Consider the following 19,810-nt stretch of genomic DNA (forward strand, 5'->3'; position numbering starts at 1 on the left):
GTGCTCACCGTGGGAGGGGGACACTCCCTCCCACATCCTCCCCCTCGCTCACTCCTCTCGCTCTTGCTTGGCCGCGTTCATGATTATTCAGTGTAAATATTAAAACAGGAAGTTTATTTGGATGATACTATTCTATAGGCATATTGTTCGATAATCACCTACATCAAAATATACTGCTTTACTTTAAACAAATGGGACTGTTTCAAGTCGATAAAACAAGCAAAACATGCATCAAATCCCCCCTCGCTCTCTCCGCTTGCTCGGGCTCGGTCGCGTTCATGACATCAGTGTAAGAATCAATACAAGAAGTTTATTGAAATGATATAGTTTATAGGCACATTGTTCAACAACAACTTCCAACAAAATGGGACTGTTTCAAGTCGATAAAAACACGCAACAAGCCTGCATCAAATTGCACCATACAACATCAAAATGCAAAAAGTTCTCACCGTGGGAGGGGGGGGGGGGGGACAACAGGCACTTTCACACCCTCTCCCCCCCCCCCATTGTTCGCTCCCTCGCATACTAACAGCCCCCCCCCCCAAAAAAAAAAAAAAAAAAAAATGAAATCCTAGCTACGCCGGTGCCCTTTCCCCGCTTGGTTTCCCTCAAAAACAGTAAAAGTCTTGGGATTGAGAGCTTCCTGTATTCCAAATGTCTGTCAAAAAAAAAAAAAAAAAAAAATCTCGTTACATTAGGGTCGAAACGCACCCCCCTTGAAAAAAGGCTGGTGACGCCCCTGTGTCATTGGTGTGCGCAGGTAAAACTAAACAGTAGACACACAAGACTCTCCATTCATCCATGGGAAGACACATGATTTGAGATTTACTGTAGAAAACGTCTTGTGGGCAACATCTTTTTTTTTTTTAAATCCGACTACATGCAGAGCTATACTTTATGCAATCCATTTCCGTTGAAATAGACAAAAGGCAACCTGTCAAACAAATTAATGAATAAAGAAACAAACAGACAGAAACAAATGAACAACGACAGCAATACATTTTTTTTTTACACTGTTCCCTTTCGAGTGGATTGGTTTGGCAGTTTCTTGACATGATAAATGCTGTTATATTTTCCCGTTTTTTTCTGCAGTGGAACTACCGTGCTTCCCGGAATCGTACCGGTTGAAATTGAAATTTGAAATTAACGTTGAAGTTATTGTTGTTGTTGTTGTTGTTGTTGTTGTTGTTGTTGTTGTTGTTGTTGTTGTTTGTTGCTGCTGCTGAAGTTGTTGTTGTAATACCATTGGACATTTGTAAGGTCACATATCCTGCAAAGTGGGAAATAACAATCCCCTCCCAGATACAGAAGACGAGAAAATCACATTCATGTTTCCCTTCTTCTTCCATTTTCCCCAATCATTGCCTTCTCAGTTAATGTCTTATCTTTAAAAAGTACCAAATTTTGACGATAATTTTTGATTTCCAATTCTCTGCGTTTGTAGGCCTAATAATTTATTGTCATCAGTCAGTCGTACCATCATTGAAACGATTCTCTTTTGTAGTGACAGTTCATAGTGGAAAATAAATGACTGACAACCGGTACTTGGGTTCTTGGCAGGTTTTAAAAAAAGTAGAATATACCGGAAAATATATAGGCCTACTCTGTAACAATTCGTCTGTTAATGTTCAAGAAATTGGTTGTTGTTTTTTTTTTTTTGGAGCTTACGTACGTGTGCGAATGCGCAGCATGATTGGTTATGTCTCTCTGGCTTGTAGACGCCGGCTGTCCTGTCCTAAAAGATCTTTCAATCAATCAATCAATCAATCAATCAATCAATCAATCAATCAATCAATCAATCAATCAATCTACCAGTCAATCAAGCAACCAATCAATCAATCAAATTCAATCAATCAATCAATCAATCAATCAATCAATCAATCATATAAATAATATATCTGAAAACATGATGAACCATGCAATTGACAATTGAGAAATCCTTTGATTGCCATACCATACACTTAGGTGAATTATGTAATTGTCACTGTTAAGGTGGTTATTGTTGTTGTAAAACAGATCAGTTAGTGGAATTGTCGATGTAGAATTATGATCCTGTCAGTGGGTTGATGGTATTAGTGATTCAGCTAACGCGTGTAGGCTCTCCGCAGTGTCTCCTGTATGGTCAGTAAGAGCGGTCAGTGGTCAGCGGTCTGGAGTTTCTTTTCCCAGTACAGCTCATGGTAGACCTCTCACAACCTGAAAAGTCAGGACTCGTCATCAATTTGACCATCAATATTGCCATCATTAATACTGTAAATGAAAATTGCTGGTTGACAAGTGCTATTTTATCTTTGGTCTAAGTTCCAACCCATCCACTCCAAATCAAAACCCTTCAGAAAAAAAAAAACACACCACCACCACCAACAACAACGATAATAATAATAATGATAATAATAATAATGATAATAATAATAATGATAATAATAATAACAACAATAATAATAATAACAATAACAATAACAACAACAACAAGCTGCAAAGTATCCCCGGGAAACAATCAGATAACAAAACAAAAACTATTATACGTCATTAACTCGCCTACATATTATTTACCATATCCTATACATCATGGTTCTCTTCAACATAAACACTAGAGTGGTCCATTGTCAAAGTGAACAAAACCTTTACGCTGTCTGATCTTCTGCATTCGTTACCATGGCAGCATGCAAGATGGAATAATGATGAATAGCTTACACCACTATGTGTTTGTACTTGGGTACTTGGGTTCTTGGCAGGTTTTAAAAAAAGTAGAATATACCGGAAAATATATAGACCTACTCTGTAACAATTCGTCTGTTAATGTTCAAGAAATTGTTTGGTTTTTTTTTTTTTTTTTTGAGCTTACGTACGTGCGCGAATGCGCAGCATGATTGGTTATGTCCCTCTGGCTTGTAGAAACCGGCCGTCCTGTCCTAAAAGATCTTTCAATCAATCAATCAATCAATCAATCAATCAATCAATCAATCTACCAGTCAATCAAGCAACCAATCAATCAATCAAATTCAATCAATCAATCAAATTCAATCAATCAATCAATCAATCAATCAATCAATCAATCAATCATATAAATAATATATCTGAAAACATGATGAACCATGCAATTGACAATTGAGAAATCCTTTGATTGCCATACCATACACTTAGGTGAATTATGTAATTGTCACTGTTAAGGTGGTTATTGTTGTTGTAAAACAGATCAGTTAGTGGAATTGTCGATGTAGAATTATGATCCTGTCAGTGGGTTGATGGTATTAGTGATTCAGCTAACGCGTGTAGGCTCTCCGCAGTGTCTCCTGTATGGTCAGTAAGAGCGGTCAGTGGTCAGCGGTCTGGAGTTTCTTTTCCCAGCACAGCTCATGGTAGACCTCTCACAACCTGAAAAGTCAGGACTAGTCATCAATTTGACCATCAATATTGCCGTCACTAATACTGTAAATGAAACCTGCTGGTTGACAAGTGCTATTTTATCTTTGGTCTAAGTTCCATCCCATCCACTCCAAATCATTTTACTCATTATTTGTCTAGCGATCCACGTCCGACAAGCTATGCTTTTTAGTGGATCACTATTTTCCATAATCGAATTTATTTTCCGCTCGCCCACGAAGTATTTATACAGTGTTTTCCTAAATATTGTACATGTTATATGTTGTTCTATAATTTGTCTCGTATATATATTACATGAATCTTATGCAAACGTTTGAACAATATTTCATCACATGTATACTTTGTACTATGTTTTTTTGATTTTCGATGATTGGAAATAAACTATGATTGAATTGAATCAGAACCCTTCAGAAAAAAAACACACCACCACCAACAACAACAACGATAATGATAATAATAATAATAATAATAATAATAATAATAATAATAATAATAATAATAATAATAATAATAACAATAACAATAACAACAACAACAAGCTGCAAAGTATCCCCGGGAAACAATCAGATAACAAAACAAAAACTATTATACGTCATTAACTCGCCTACATATTATTTACCATATCCTATACATCATGGTTCTCTTCAACATAAACACTAGAGTGGTCCATTGTCAAAGTGAACAAAACCTTTACGCTGTCTGATCTTCTCCATTCGTTACCATGGCAGCATGCAAGATGGAATAATGATGAATAGCATACACCACTATGTGTTTGTGTCGGTTGTAATGGCAACTTGTGCTGACAATCAACAAAAGTCATTGGTCCGTGAATATTGTGGCGGACTCTGGAACATGCGTGAACTTCCCCTTTGGCAAGCGGCCAGCTGCGACAGGAAACAGGAATACAAGAAGAGCAAGCGGTCACTGTGTGTTTCACAAAGTTTTGACGTGTGTTATTGGGATCGATCCTGTATTCGCCGGAGTTGTGATAATTTCGTTTACTAATACAACGTACTATGATTATAGTTACCAGTGACTACAAGGATTTCCTTGTCTCGTGACATGGAAGCGTCATGTTGCCATTACATACAGTCTCATGAGTAATATAAGACAGGCTATCCCTTCCCCCCTCTCTCCTTCCCATTATACATACCAATCATCTATCGTTGTCTTTCTCTCTGCCTCTTACTGAGTTCCTTTGGCTAATTCGTATATAGAAAGCGTCTTCGATAATCGGAAAGATAGGTACGGTTCATCGCAATATTGAGTGTTGCATGACTGTGTGTGTGCATGTGTCTAAGATTTGTGTGTGCGTGTTTGTGTGTGTACGCGCTCTCAGCAGCTGCGTTTTTTTCCGTATACATGTATTAGACAAAGTCAAGAGGGCAATATTCACACAAAAGTAAATATGTTTCTCTATCGAACATTTTTGGAGATTGTATTTAGATAATGATGTATAGACTGATGTGATTATGGATAACAGAGAGAATATCAAGTGACAGTAATTATTACCATGCTGCTACTACTGCAGTTGCTTTACCAATTATAATCGTCACGATGAGAATTATGATGATGATACTACTAGTCATTGCAAAATGATTGACAAATGGCCCTTCATCGAGGTAAATAAGCACAGCTCATTCAGTGTTTTAGTAGTAGCCATGCTATAAAAAAGTAATAATGGGCATACATGCTCGGATTGGATTCGAACAAGTATATAATGTCCATAATGTATGTAGGCCTCTCTATACCTGTTTTTTAATGGCTATACTACTTAAACAGTGAAAGATCGGTACTTATTTAAGTTGATGAAGGGCAATTTGTCGATCAGTTGCAATAAAAATTACTCGACGGAAGAGTTCACCAATTTGAATATCAATCACATTCACAGGGCCTAATCGTAACAATGATATGATGACACAGTAAGAATATTGATGAAAATACTAAGAGAATGGTGATAATAATCATGATACAATATTGACAGTCGTAATAGTTAATAGTCGGAAAAGAATGAAGAAAAAGAGATGGGGAAACAGAAATTGAGAAGTCACCATAAATAATACAACAACAATGCTAAAATATCAATATTTCAATAATGCTCAAATCAAAGGCAATCATAGCGTCCATTCAATTAATAATGTCAAGGTCAACACGCTAGCTGAAATTACATAATTCTAATTTCGTGTATATTTCTTTAGACCAGCATCTTCTCACTTGCACACACACAAAAAAAAAAATGAAAAAAATTCCAATGTCCAGGTTATTTAGCTTGAACAGTAGGCCTATGAGTAATGGTTAAAGAGTCAACATACTGAACATGTCTAATATCGTGTGAAGTGGCAACGGTTTTCGCGATTCATGGAACTCGACTAATAGTGAAGGGATTCCGTGGGCCGGGATTACCTTATTACCAATAGATTACCAAATGTTGACGAAGCGACGACTTTTGTTAAGAGGTGTCGCAACACGCCCGCTTTCCGAGTTAAGCGAAGTTTGTTGTTATTGTTGTTGTTGTCCCTTTTGTCTCCCCACCCCCGTTACTCCGTGGGAGAGCGCAATAGTCAGGTGGTCGTCCATTCATCACATTCATCTCCGTGCTTTGTCATGCAGATAAGGATGAGCGACACGCGCGGTAGAGGATTCTGAGCACCCGTCCGTGGCGGATTTGCATGCGGTGTGGTTGGGTTGAGTGCAACCCCCGTTGGGAAAGCACCCGATCGTCTCTTATCTGAAAAAAAAAAAGTTATCACAAGTCTAAAAGTTTTAGAACGAGTTACTAAACCACGAAGTCATGCACACGTACTCGTGTATGTTCTCCTTTGATTTGAAATTTATTCATGGAATAGTTTCAGTTCTCGAGGCAAGAAGTAAACTGGTTAACAATATTTCGAAGATGCGATGTAATTCGATTCTGCGGCGAGATAGACTTTGCATGATGAATATGCAATATGTGTCAAGCTATTACCCCCACCAAAAACAAACAAACAACCCATACACACACAGACAAACACAATTTGAATGTGTTATGTGTCTATTGATTTGCTTGCTTATTTATCAATTATTTTGTTCGTATTGTGTTAAGATAAACCCTCTCATCCATTTGTCCATAAGTAGACTTCACGTCACACACTTTTGTATTATAGTCCTTTTCGTTTTTATCATTGTTACCCTCATCCTTAAAAAAAGGGAGACTTGAATATATCTGTGCACATGTTTTCAAACACGAAAAATGTTTCATCAAAAGGGATATTTTTATTTTCTCTTTCATGAGAACAGAAACAGAAAAGAGAGACCCTGAAAATGAGAGGTTCATAATAAGAAAATTGCATTACTTTTTGATACAGAACATGTTTAGAGTTGATCTTATTTTCCAGGACTTTCTTTCATTTTCCACCTTGGGTTCAAGATAAAATATATTATCAATTACGTACTATAATACACCAAGATCACAGATGTAAAACAAGTTATGTTTACATGGGGGGTGGGGGGATTCATCTTACTATCTTGCTACCTTGGATTCACCGTCCTTGTGAACTACAACAGAGAGGAACAGTAAAAGGAAAAAATGCAGCGAATTAACTCTTGCGACTATACAATTACAAACGGCCAAAGTAACTTACAGGATCCGAACGTGTTTTACTTCGATAAGATTGAGCAAAATCTGTCCCTGGTTGCGCTGTCTCAATGTCGACTGACCAATTTCTCCTCGAGGACAGGAATAATCTATTGGCAGAAAGTCACGTTCTCTGCGGAGGAAATTTCTGATGGCAAAATGACAGTGAAAGTAGACTCTGACCATGCAATGTAACTCCTTACGCTTGTATGTAATAGAGCTGACGTTTTGGAATTTTGTTTTCTATCCACTTTCTTGACTCAATAGCTGGTTACGTTCGCTGAAAAGATTTGTCGTATTATAGTTCCTCCTTCTGTGTTGTTTGGTTTTGATTGCTGTTTTCGTAATTGCGACAGAAAGGCAGATATTGCTAGCATTTTTCAGGAGGGTTCGAGAGTAAGTTATGCATATCAAACCATGCATGATCGAACAAATTACAAAAAACAAACAAACAAACAAACAAACAAACAAAAATATAAAAAAAGCAGTAGATGACAGGTTCGAGTCCCACTGGTTCCCTTTTTCCGACATGTTTGTTAATTTACAGATCAGCAGTACCGTTGCGATCTTAACAAATTTAATTTGTAGAGGGAGACAAAGTGAAGAAACTCGCACCTGAACCTTCACCCCTCTGAATAATATCTTTCTTTCAAAAAACAAATACTGTGTTTGAATGTTAATTAACAAGTAAGATGGATAGGTTAGCTAAAGACTGGAAGAAATTAAGATGTTTGTGAAGGTTGTGCTACTGTAAGAACATCTGCTTATTCGTTTTGTACAAGTAAAAAAAAAATCTTATGAAATAATCGCCTTTTTATGTATCTGCTAAGATCATTAAGATTAAGGACACAACAATCTAAGCATTAGAATAATCTCACTTAAAAGACAAAATAATTCAATTAATCGGTTTTGATGATTGTTTCTCGGTGTGTTTGTTTGTTTGTGTGCATTGAGAAGACGTTGTTAGCGAATAACATAAAAATTGTGTCACGGAGTCAACTTTCTGATGCATTAATATAAAAAAACCTACATGTAAAACTGACATTTTCTCAGTAATCTATCTATTCTTTTACCTGAATGATCATTGATGTGAAATATTTTCTTTCTTCATTTTTTTCTCATAGCCTTTATATTGATAGATCATCACGCCCAAGGACAATTCCTTTTGATGTGAGATCATAGTCTGCATCTAGAGCGACAATCATCCCACTCTACTGTGGGATGACGTATGATGTCGAAAGCCGAAATAGGTCTTATTTTACAGCCTACACAAGGAAATCAACGTATAGTACAGCTGAGCAAGGTCAAATCACAACATGGTCTAGGAACGTGCCTTAGAGCAACAGAAGTGACGTCATGGAAAAAGTAGGTCACATTTAGTCTAACTTCCATGCCCCCTCCATTCATTTTTTTAACATATTCAGGGACTGGTCATCTCGGATTCTCAGCGTCAGTACACTATACGAAGTAAGACTAAATATTTCGAGGGACATTCATAATTACGAATAGAATTCTATTCTAATTCTATTCTGTTCTATTCTGCAATTCTAATGTGTGCGGACGTGCGATGTGTGCAAAATGTTGCGGTATTTTCCTTGTTTGCGCGTCGCAAAACCATGGTGACTTTCCTGATCGTGTCGGGATGGGTCAAAACAGATGAAACCGAAACAAACGTTCCTGGCAACATGCGAACGCACCTGGCAGTATGTGGGAAAACATGCCTGTAACAAAATGATTGTTAACCACAGGTTTGTTTCAGGGCAGGACGTGCTACATTAACCCACTGACTTCGAACTATTGTGACTCCCTAATTGCGTCTGTACACGCCACATCGCGTGCACGATCCAATAGCTTAATGTAAACCATCGCATTAAATGATTAGGTATCGATTTCTCTTCTTCTCCATTGAGATCAAATATCAAGATGATCCTCGATGGTGCAACGTCAAGAACTCTTGTATCGAATATACCATTACAGGGGTATGTTACTGCAGATTCCATCATGTGCGTTGTCACCTTTTTTTTTCGTATTGTATCATATTGCATTATGTTGTAAAGGCAATGGAAACGAAGTTTCCGTGTATATCCATGGGCCAATCAAAAATGAGAACTTATCCATGGGTCTACTGCCAGACGCGATGACAAACATAGAGCTGACGATGTAAACAGAACTTACGAAAAAAAGTAGTTCTTCACCGTTTTGTTTCTATTTCAGCTCATACTATAAATATTCGTATATGCAATTCGTGCAAAGTCTCATACTTTGAGTCACCGTTCAGTGATAAATCAGTGATTAATTCAGGTTTGATACAAGCCGTTACTTTCAGTCACAGAACAGTAGATAGTAAAAAGAGTTAGAAGTTTGAGTTATTTCTGTCGATTGCTTAACAGGCCTGTGATGTTCCCTACAACACCACAACAGCAACCCCACCAACACACACACACACACACACACACACACACACACACAAACACACACACATAATTGTTATAAAATAATTATAGTGAAAAGACAACAATACCCCAAAAAATATTAAAGAATAAATACCTGCAGTGAAAAGTGCAGCAAATCTAAAAAAAAAATCAACAAGAAAGAGATACAGTTTGAGTTTTACTGATCGTTTTACCTTATTCTCTGTTATCACTGTTCATGTTTGAAATTGAATGGAAATGAATTATAATGTCGACCTAAATATCATAATGACTGTACCATGTGTTCGTTATGCAATCACGCAGTCTAAGCCGTGTTTGTTTCTTTGAAGTTTTTGAAAGTGCTCAAAATACTGCACAATGACAGTGTGACAGAATTAAGCTTGACCTAGTGTACCCAGTGTTATCAAGCACGTTCCAACAACATTAATGTTATATGAGAGAGATAAATTGATTTTTTTTAATATATAATGCGATACAACAGAGGCATGGTAATGTGACTTTACCTCACAAAAGACATATCAGGAAAATGTAATTGATATCGTGATATCGACCCCTTTAGCCTTAATTGCTGCTTATGCACCGCTCTCGCAATATCTATTTTGTAAAACATGTTATTCATTAAATGACACAACAATGTCTGCTAACTTACGAAAGAGGTGGTGAAAATAATATGTATTAATAGATCAACGATCTACGGAAAGGGAGGCTGAAATCAGTTTGATATGGCGTCAAAAACAAGTCTGGATTTGTCATGACTAATTCTTACCAAACGGCGAGTTCGCTCACAGTTGAATAATTCTACCAGTTATTCTGGGAATAAATGCAAACTCGTCAAGTTACATACATGATAAACTCGATTACGCAATAAGCAGCTGAGATGCGATGAAAGTAGAATACGCAATGATCTCGAGAAAAACAATGACTCGAAGGAGAGAAATTCGACTGCTGATGGCGAAATCTTGTTTCGAAGGCCATTTCTTATTTCATCAAATTTCTGTTAGGTACGTAGGATGAAATATGACTATAAAAATAGGTTATAGTTTACTGGTCAAAGATGCGATTATAGGTTATAATCGTGGATGCGGTGATAGAGGGATATATTCAAGTAACGCGTACGATACCAATGACACGCAGATTATACCCCTTTCGTAAAAGCTTGACTCCCTTATGCATATTCATATCCATCTCGAGCTCTGTGATAACAGTATGTGTACACACACATGAGATCTCATTTAGTGTGGTGTATTGGCCATGCGCAGAAGTCCGCAGCGGACAGGCTTCTTGCCCATTCGAGAATCCTAAAATAGAACAACCAATGATGTCATTGTTTGAGTTAGCGAATGAGAAAGGAGTAGGGCATATATACACACCAAAGCTGCTGCCGCGCAGATGTTCACTCGCTCCGTACATGTCGTTCGTATCGTTGTACTGTGTTCTGCCGTCCCCTGAAATATTGGATATAACACTGTAAATATATGTCCGAAAAGGAGCAGTATTTTTGTATTTTTTGTATATTTCTTTTGTGCAACGAAATATCGTGTTGTTGATCAACAATTTGTCCCGGTACCTGTGTTGTTTCGGCGAGTCTGTAACAGGAAAACTACAGGATTATATCTGCGAGTACAGTTGTATATTTTCATACTTCCACTGCACTGCGAACAGTATAGTATATTATTATACCGTTGTACAGCCGTTGGATTACGTACAGCTTGCATTTAAGAGTTCTGTTCTGTACGTTGTTTGCATTCAATGTCTCCTGACGCCTCATCAAGGTCTACTTCTGTCCAGTTATGTTCACCTCTTGTATCTACGAATAAGGAGCCAGCAGCACAATCGAAGACGGACATTTTCGCGTTCAGTGAAACAAGCCCGCCAACGATTCCTCCTTCGCTCGAGACCGACACAACAAACGACCAGTAGCATACCAAATCATGGCGTCGCCATTTTCCTATTCATCGTCCGCGTTCTGCGCTAGTGCACTCAAGGCAGGTAGCGGAGGCTCGAAAGCCAGTGAGCACAAGGGCCTCCTCGCCACCCGATCTTCGGCGTCTATGCTGTCTATCGCATCCGATAAATTGCAATGCCATTCCCGAGGCTTCGTTGCAAGATGGACAATCGGAATCTTAACCAGGTAGCCTCTACCGCAGCTGTCCCTTCTGGCAACACCCCCGTCGTTCTCCCGCAGGAGCTGCTGAAGCGACTGGATAGCTACTCTATGTCTTTGCAGGCACCCACGGCTGCGACCCACGGTCACCCTGGGGACCCGCTCCATGATCTTGGTTGATATCCGGCCGTTTCTTGCTTTCAGCAGGCGACACATTTCTGGTGCACTCAATGTTAACTGCGCTAGTCGATTCTCCTGCCGTCGGCTTCGCGAGGGCAAGCTGTCCCTCGTCGATCTCGTCACGTCCGAGGAAGGCAAGCTCGAGTTCCAGAGACGCCTGGAGGATGGGAAGGAGGTCGTCGTCACGACGAGGACACTCAGGGAATGGAAAGTCTCCCCGTAAATCATCCGACATCGCTTGTAATCAAGGCGCTGCGTAAGGAAGGAGTCAATGTCCGCTTGCTGAAAGGTAAGCATTGTTGGAAACAACACAAACAAACAGACAAATAAAAGAATACATAATTATTTCATTTCGTTTAATACCTTTACGTTGTCCATGACTTGATTATTGGAAATGTGCCCGTAAATTTTATGAATATTAAATGAACTTTTACATGTACGAGCCAAAAATACGAATATGGCCCTGGTGAGTAGCCCGAGCTCGAGAGTTCTAGTGGGTATTGGTTGGTGGCCACAGGGCCAGGGTGGACGCGGTGAGAGGTAGATGCTGGTTATGACACTCCTCTGCTCTGTATACCAATTTTTCCAGAGAGCCCTTCTCGTGGAGATGGAGTGAGTCTTGGCTCGCCTCCGGCCTCCTATACCATCATCTACCATCTGTCATGCGCCCATCGCTGCCCCAGTTCCACCCAGCTCGCTCTCGGGCCAGGCCTGCCCTAAAAGTGGGAAAGCAGCCAAGAACTCTCACTCTCATCTCAGACTTCTCTCTGTGATGTGATGGCCAGCTCGGAGGGTTCCCGCACCCCCGAGCTGCTCTATGGCTGATCATCCCTGTGGAGTGGTCCACCCGAAACTCTCATAAATTCATATCGGGGTTGTGATTTTGTGAATGTAAACCGTTGTACTCTTTGCGAGGTCCAAAACGCACCTCTATCACATCCTTAATACAAAACTTTTTTTTTCAATCACACTTTGAATGAGCAAGGGAGATTTCCAAACTATCAAGTACAGACAGTATATTGATCCAAGGTTTTAAAAGTACTTTCAATTCACAATTTTTGAATATGTATCTACAATACAATGTATGCAATTCCATGATGGCGTACATATTGTACATTTTGCAACATATATGAAACATTTTGTGGCAAAAGATATTCTCAGTTGCTTACCTCATATACCGAACACATAATTTATGTGGACCAAAAGACTTTGTAAAAAAAAAGAAAGGTATGCAGTGTAATGAAACATACGTTTTTTTTATCAAAATATAAATTGATTGCGTCTTCCTCCTTTTGTGCAGGTGGTATCAAGGAGTTTTTGAACCACAGCGAATCGCAATGCGTCAGCGAGCTCAGGAATACGATTTCGGCCACCTCGTCGTCTACCTCATCCCAGGACCCCAAGCACGGCGAGGAGCCACCGAGCCCGACGTCGGACAGCGAAAACCTTCTCCGAGGTGGCAGCGCCTGTCCCTCTGAAGGTATCCCCATGACCCAAATCCTCCCCCACCTCTACGTCGGGAACGAAGTGGATGCCGGGAACCTGGACGAGCTCCGCCACCACGGCATCGGCTACGTGCTGAACGTCACCAACACAGTGCCTTGTTTCCACGAAGGCGAGAGCGCCATGCACTACCTCAGGATACCCGTGCGCGACAACGGACTCATCAATCTCAGATGCCATTTCCAGAAAGCCTATGACTTTATTGGTGAGTTTAAGCAGCTGCGAAAAATAATACAGTAATCTTATGTCTCTCTATTGATCGTAAAAATAACAGATTGGATGACGGTAATGTCAGCGTCATACACTGTATTAACACCGTGCTAAAAGAAATCCAAGAAAACCGAAAATGATAACTTTGATGATGTTGTTACCTCTTGAACAGAAAGGGGAGAAGTTTATGTTTTGCTATGGTTTTTTCGCCTGTTATTGTATCTTGTGCCGCACACGAATTTTTGTGGTAAAGAATAGTGGATAGAGTGACAGAGTTGGACAAGAGATGGCGCTGTTCTTCCTACAACTGTACATTGTACGTCCCAACTCGGACTTCCTTATATACATTCTATGATTATCAAGTGAATTATTTCCCGCGATGCCTCCTCGTTATCCTACGGCATGATAATATAGATTTGCAAATTGCAGAAGCAAATGTATGCATTTTTATTTTTATTCCTTCGTTTCCACCTTCCTTTCTATCCCGGCAGACGAAGCACGTCGTCGAAATGCCCGTGTCTTGGTGCACTGCCATGCTGGAATCTCCCGCTCGTCCACTATCACCATTGCTTATGTGATGAAGTACATGAACCAGTCGATGACCCAAGCCTATCAGTTCGTGAAGAACAAGCGACCCATCATCGCACCAAACCTCGGCTTTGTCGGGCAGCTCATGGAGTTCGAGCAGGGACTCAAGCTGGCCGCCCAGCGAGTCGTCGGCAGAGGGCTGGCCGAAACTCCGCCAGCCAACTGCGCCAAGCAGCTCCACCAGAGCCGACCCAGCACTCCGATCGTGGAGATGGACACTGGCCTCTCGGAGGCGTAGCGGGAGAAAACACTCACCCGTGTGTGGCTCTAGCAAAGAGATGAGAAAAGACTCATGGGGGACTCTAACACAGAGAGAACATTTTGTTTGAATATAAGCCTTCGTTGAGGAAAGGTGCGATGACCCTGTCAGTGGACAATTCTGTCGAACTCTTTGAGCCCGCATTCTGTCCCATCACTAGGACTGCAACACATACAGGGGAAGTAATAGGGATTTCTCTGCAACCAAAAACAGTCTGCTTCAACACGGAGCTAAAAAATTTTGACCACTCTGGTCTCAGCAATATCTAGATACTTTTTGTCTGAACTCCTGTGCCATAGAGCTAAACAAAATGATGATAGCTAAAATTCGGCTTCCAGCTTCCTTTTTCAAAATGTAAACACTGAGCGCAGGTCGCTGTTATGAGCACGTTTACTGCTTTTCGGAGAGTACTATTTTCGATGTTTCACCACGATTGAAAAAAACACAACAACAGAAGATGCAAATTCTATTTCTGATATTTCCTCACGAAACAGAGTAGTGCACCCGCACAAATCAGATGTTTGGTATTAAGGAAAGTGTGATTGTTTCGCTCTGTATTTGAATGGTTAGTTCAACTTTTTTCTTCCTTTTTCGTAAGCTTATTTTGCGACAAAATTTACATGGAGCCTTTTGGAAAGCCAGTGTATATAATCCTGAAGACAATTTGAAATGGGAAGTGATGGTTTGACGTTGGGAACCAGTTCAACAACTTCAGACGGCATTACAGTAAAAGAATAATAACAAGGAGACGATGACGAATGAAAATTATAGTGAGCCGTGAACCGCATTTCTAGATATGAATAGGTAACTATTTAATGAAACAAAACGGGCAATGTAAAGATCGGAGATCGTAAAATCGCACGACTGGTGCAGATCGTTTGGGGCATAAAGTGGATCGTTGTAACGTGCAATAGAGAGTATTTCTTTTTTCTTTGCGTTAGGTGCGTTTATGACTAGCACCATCACGCAAATACTCCTGGTGGCAGGGGAGAAAAGTATTGGGATATTCAAACGAGTCCTCCTTTTGACCATTGATATCATATTTCATGTGCAATATTCTGGTGTTGGTTTGTTTTTTAATTGATCACGTGATGTTCAAATTTTCTTTATACCTTTTTTTTTTCTTTATAATCACTGTTTTCTTTCTTACAATATTATTGCTATCAATTTCTATATGATAAACTTAATCATGATACTTCCACAAAATTAAGGACACCAAGGTGTACTCTGCAGTCTTAAAACAGGCTACATTGTGTAACATATTTCGGCGCCAATTTGTCTTTTGATAGACTCCCACCATCGGTGAACAGTCATAGTGTAGGGGCATCCTCAACAAATACGAATTATTCGACAACAGTCCATGGAAGAAAAATGCAATAATAATAGCAAATAGCATGATTTACTTTAACAGAAATAATTATGATACTAACCGCTTTAATATGAAGACGACTTAAGAGAGACTAATGGTGAAGATATACTACGGGAAGAAGGTAGACTTCACCAAGATAAGAGTAAGACATAAAAGACTCTGTAAACCCTATAGAAACGTTATTTTCTTTTTAAAAATGTGTACTTTCAACGATTTTAAAGACAAATTTCGTGACAATGGAATCGCTGTAACTCAAGATGGATACATTCACAATATCCATTTCATTTTATGTGCTCATTGTCTAAATGGGCTATAAAGTACTCTTAACGTATTATTAAGCATTTATTTTGACAGGTTGAGATTTGATATACACTGAAAAATAATAGTATTCAAGTCGATACCTGGACAATTCAAGAGGCGAGTGTTTTCATTTTTCTGTAGTTTTTATTTTTTTTTCAGCTTTTTCGGTACCTCCTTGATTTCTTCAACCCATCGCATTGGCATGTCAAACTGGATTAGAGTTCTTCCGGCCGAAGAAAACTTTTTCTTGCCACAGTATTTCGTACATTTGTGAATTGACAAAGGAAAAAAAAGACAAAAAACAAAGACAAAAATCATTAAAAATACAACGAAACATACTCTATGTGTCCATTTGGAAATAATTTCTACATTAACATGCAGATTTGTTTTTATTATTATTATTATTATTGCATATTTTGTAAGTGTGTGCTTACTGATATTTTCATGAGAGATGGACTGTGGACTTCATACCGGAGAGAGATGAGGTGATGGTTGTACGTGTAACTGAATTTATGCTTTAAGAGACTAGATAGAGGCAAAGAGAAAGAGAAGAGGTGGGGCGATGGAGTGTATGTGTGTGTGTGTGTATATATATATATATATATATATATATATATATATATATATATATATATACTCTAATTATACAGATGTACATACAATAAGGGAGATTGGAGAAGAGAATGTGCATGTTCGTGTGTATGTGATTGTTTGAGGTTGCGTACATCTCAGCAGACAGAATCTTCGAAAGAGACACTCTTATACACTAAACCGTGAGAGGGTACATCGATGTACTAATCCTGTTCGCTAATGGCCAAATTAAACCTTGCTATAAGCGGTCAAGTTGCCAATCGGAAGTGATTAATACTGTATTTGTCCTAAGTGACCAGTCAGCGCTGAGTGTTCCGAGATTACCTTATAGGTGGCTAGAGTCAGCGACTGATCGCGACCTGCCTTGTTTCGTTATACATCGTCTTAGAGTCTTCAGCGTGTGAAGAGTGGGTGGTGGGGTGGGGGGGGGGGGCGGTTAAAGGCCAAGCTAGTGGGAGGAAATGCACGGGAGAGGGGTGAATAGAAATAGACGTGACGTTGATTGTTTTACATAGAAAGAGAAAATAGTGTGAAAGTACATGTACTTTGTACATAGTATTTCTAATGAACTCTTCTTGGCTGCAAAAAACAAAGGTAATCCATCATTTCACCATTTGTAATATTCTCCTGATCTTAGAAATCGATTCTCATTCAAGTGAATTAAAGCAAATGAAAACCTAACCATAATAATAATTAAACGTCAATCCATTTGCTATTTAATTAATGAGAAACCAAAGGCTAGAAGGTAGCAAAACATCAATAGATAATCAAAAACTTGAACACTTTGAAGTGTGTAAATCGGTTAGAATCGGTTAGAAAAATAAAATCTATAAATGGTACATTAGCAAAATGGGTGTTTTAGATAATACGTGTAATCGTCTGCCAAACGAAAGTGTCATTATTACACGGGAATAATGACCGTCACATGACCAATCTACCATTCCAATTACGTAAGGACAAATTGCTAATGAATTCCAAGTAGGTGTAGTTATCGCCTGAAGGGAAGGGGATATACATTGTATACATGCTTGTATATACCCTTATGTGCACACGCCGTGCGTTGGACACCAAACCAGATTAGCAACGTAGCTCATGGTCTTAATTTAGCCCACACAGCATGATTACGCATCACTCCGCCATATGACTAGGTTCTGCCTCATCATTGGCAATTACAGCGACTCATTCTTATTTTATCATCGCTTTGTTTATTTTACCGTTTTTAATGTCTGTCTTTCAGTTATATAGCAAGGGCATCTGCGTGTGAATAATGACTCTCCTATAGTCATACAGGGTGATGACCATAATTATTGTTTTCAGTCAATTATTAGTATCTTTAAGGGTCGTGATTGCGTTATTATAGGTTGATGATCTTCTCCATCGTGCAGTTTCTGTTCCCTCGGCCTGCTAGATTGAAGTACTGTACATGTACATGTAGGCTACTTAAAGTAATCAAATACAAACGTGTAGAAGATCGGCATTTTCAGCTCTGTACTACGATGATTCTCTCTTATTCATTCTTTATCATCCTCATCTTTTTTTCACTATTTTTTTTTTCATCTTTACATGTTCTTTTGTCTTCCTCTTCTTCTACTTCTACTTCGTCTTCCCCTTCTTTGGGTGTCGGGCGGGAGGCGAAGCATTTATCTGTCCGGCAGGAAAATTTTGCATTCACCACGCTAGGTAACGATATATCTCCATACTGAGTCGCCCTTGGCCGGCTGACTAGAAAACTATTACATGAAGACAAGCAGGGGATAAGGTTTTAGTGCAATGTACTCTCGCTCCGGTGGTTGGCGAGTGAGCACAGCTCATGCCCTTTAAGTTCACGAACGCCCCCTACGGTTGAGAATGGATAACGACAAGCAGACAGGAAAACAATTCTTGCCAGCTTACTTAACTATGGATTATTCGCACTCTAATCTTGTCGAGTGCGATATTCTGTAAATACATCAAGATCACTACCACACCCGGGCGAAGCGAAGCCCCCCTGAGTGTGGGACCAACACCCTCTGATATAGGTCTGGTAAGTGCGAGCTGGACAGACGTTGATATAGGCAGTCCACACCCATTTCCTGAGGCGTAATCCATACCCTCACGACGGGGAATCATAAATTTCGAGCCACGCCTCAACGCCCCTAATTGCACCATGCATGTGTGATAGAAGGATACGATTTAACAGGGCTTAAAACGATTGCAATTGGCGAGCGTTAAGATAATCACAGCTAACACAATCCAGTCTCAGCCACGCCCAAAATAGCCTATCATGTCCTAATTATTGCTCCTCCTTTGGGTAGAGTCTCTCAACACCAATCCCCTGTGATATCTATGATATTTTTCTACTTGAGCATTAATCTGTGAATTAGTCCGAATTATCACAGAAATGACTCACCACGTAAGGTGACAGTGACCTCACCCTTAAGTATTTTTTAAATGATTTGCAAGAACATGTTAATTACGAAACTGTCGATTTACATTCTCCGCTTTTTGTTTTTTTGTTGTTTTTTTGGGGGGGGGGTGATTTTTTAAAGGATTTGATTATTTAGGTGTGAATACTTATTAACAGAACCCAAGTGAATCTCCGTTCCATATGATATTCTAGAAGGCTTACAAAGGAAGAGTAAAATCAATCACAAGATGGTAGCAGTCTCAATGAGATTGGACGTCAGGGGCGGATCTAAGAATTCTGTAAAGGGGACGCGCCTTTACAAAATTAAATGCCCCCCCCCCCAATTTTTTTTTATTTCTTTTGTTTCAACAAAAAAAATAAAGAAGGGGGCGCGCTTCTGCGCTCCCTTCTGCATCCACCACTGGACGTGAAACAAGAAACCTAAAATGAAATATATTGGTCACAACCATGATAATCATAAACATGCTGATTGTAACATAGATGGACCATTATTATCTATATCATTGGTTTGTACATTAAACTTCAATTTGAAAACATGTTTTGGTAGAAATCATTCAACAAAACTAGAAGCCCTTTCAAATGTCTTCACTTTCGGAATACATGTATTACAAAACATAATATAATTTATATCCAATTCAATAGAAATGAAAATGCAGCATGTGTTTATTTGATTTCACTCTGTTTGTTTGTTTGTTTGTTTGTTTAATTATATGAGCTGATTTGGCCATGGTGTGACATTGCACTTCAACCTACTGCCGTTCTGTTTGTTTCATTATTCCCAATGTTAAAAATTCTCAGCAAATTATACTGAGGCTTGATTACAATTTGAATTTGAATGTGAATATCTCTACAGATGCTAAAATTTTGGTC

General features: G+C 39.2%; 1 protein-coding gene across 1 annotated transcript; it reads left to right on the forward strand.

The window, feature by feature from the left end:
* Positions 1-10,831: 10,831 nt before the first annotated feature.
* Positions 10,832-15,345, forward strand: LOC139717515 (dual specificity protein phosphatase 10-like). The gene is given in 5 exon segments (XM_071629022.1): positions 10,832-11,686; positions 11,688-11,895; positions 11,898-12,002; positions 13,014-13,421; positions 13,918-15,345. Coding segments are annotated over 5 exon segments (1,233 nt in total). The 5' UTR covers positions 10,832-11,509; the 3' UTR covers positions 14,253-15,345.
* Positions 15,346-19,810: the final 4,465 nt, after the last annotated feature.

Source organism: Diadema antillarum, unplaced genomic scaffold (assembly GCF_040938485.1).
Source record: "Diadema antillarum isolate AM-2024a unplaced genomic scaffold, OU_Dant_1.0 scf00000007, whole genome shotgun sequence".
NCBI classification, from domain to species: Eukaryota; Metazoa; Echinodermata; class Echinoidea; order Diadematoida; family Diadematidae; genus Diadema; species Diadema antillarum.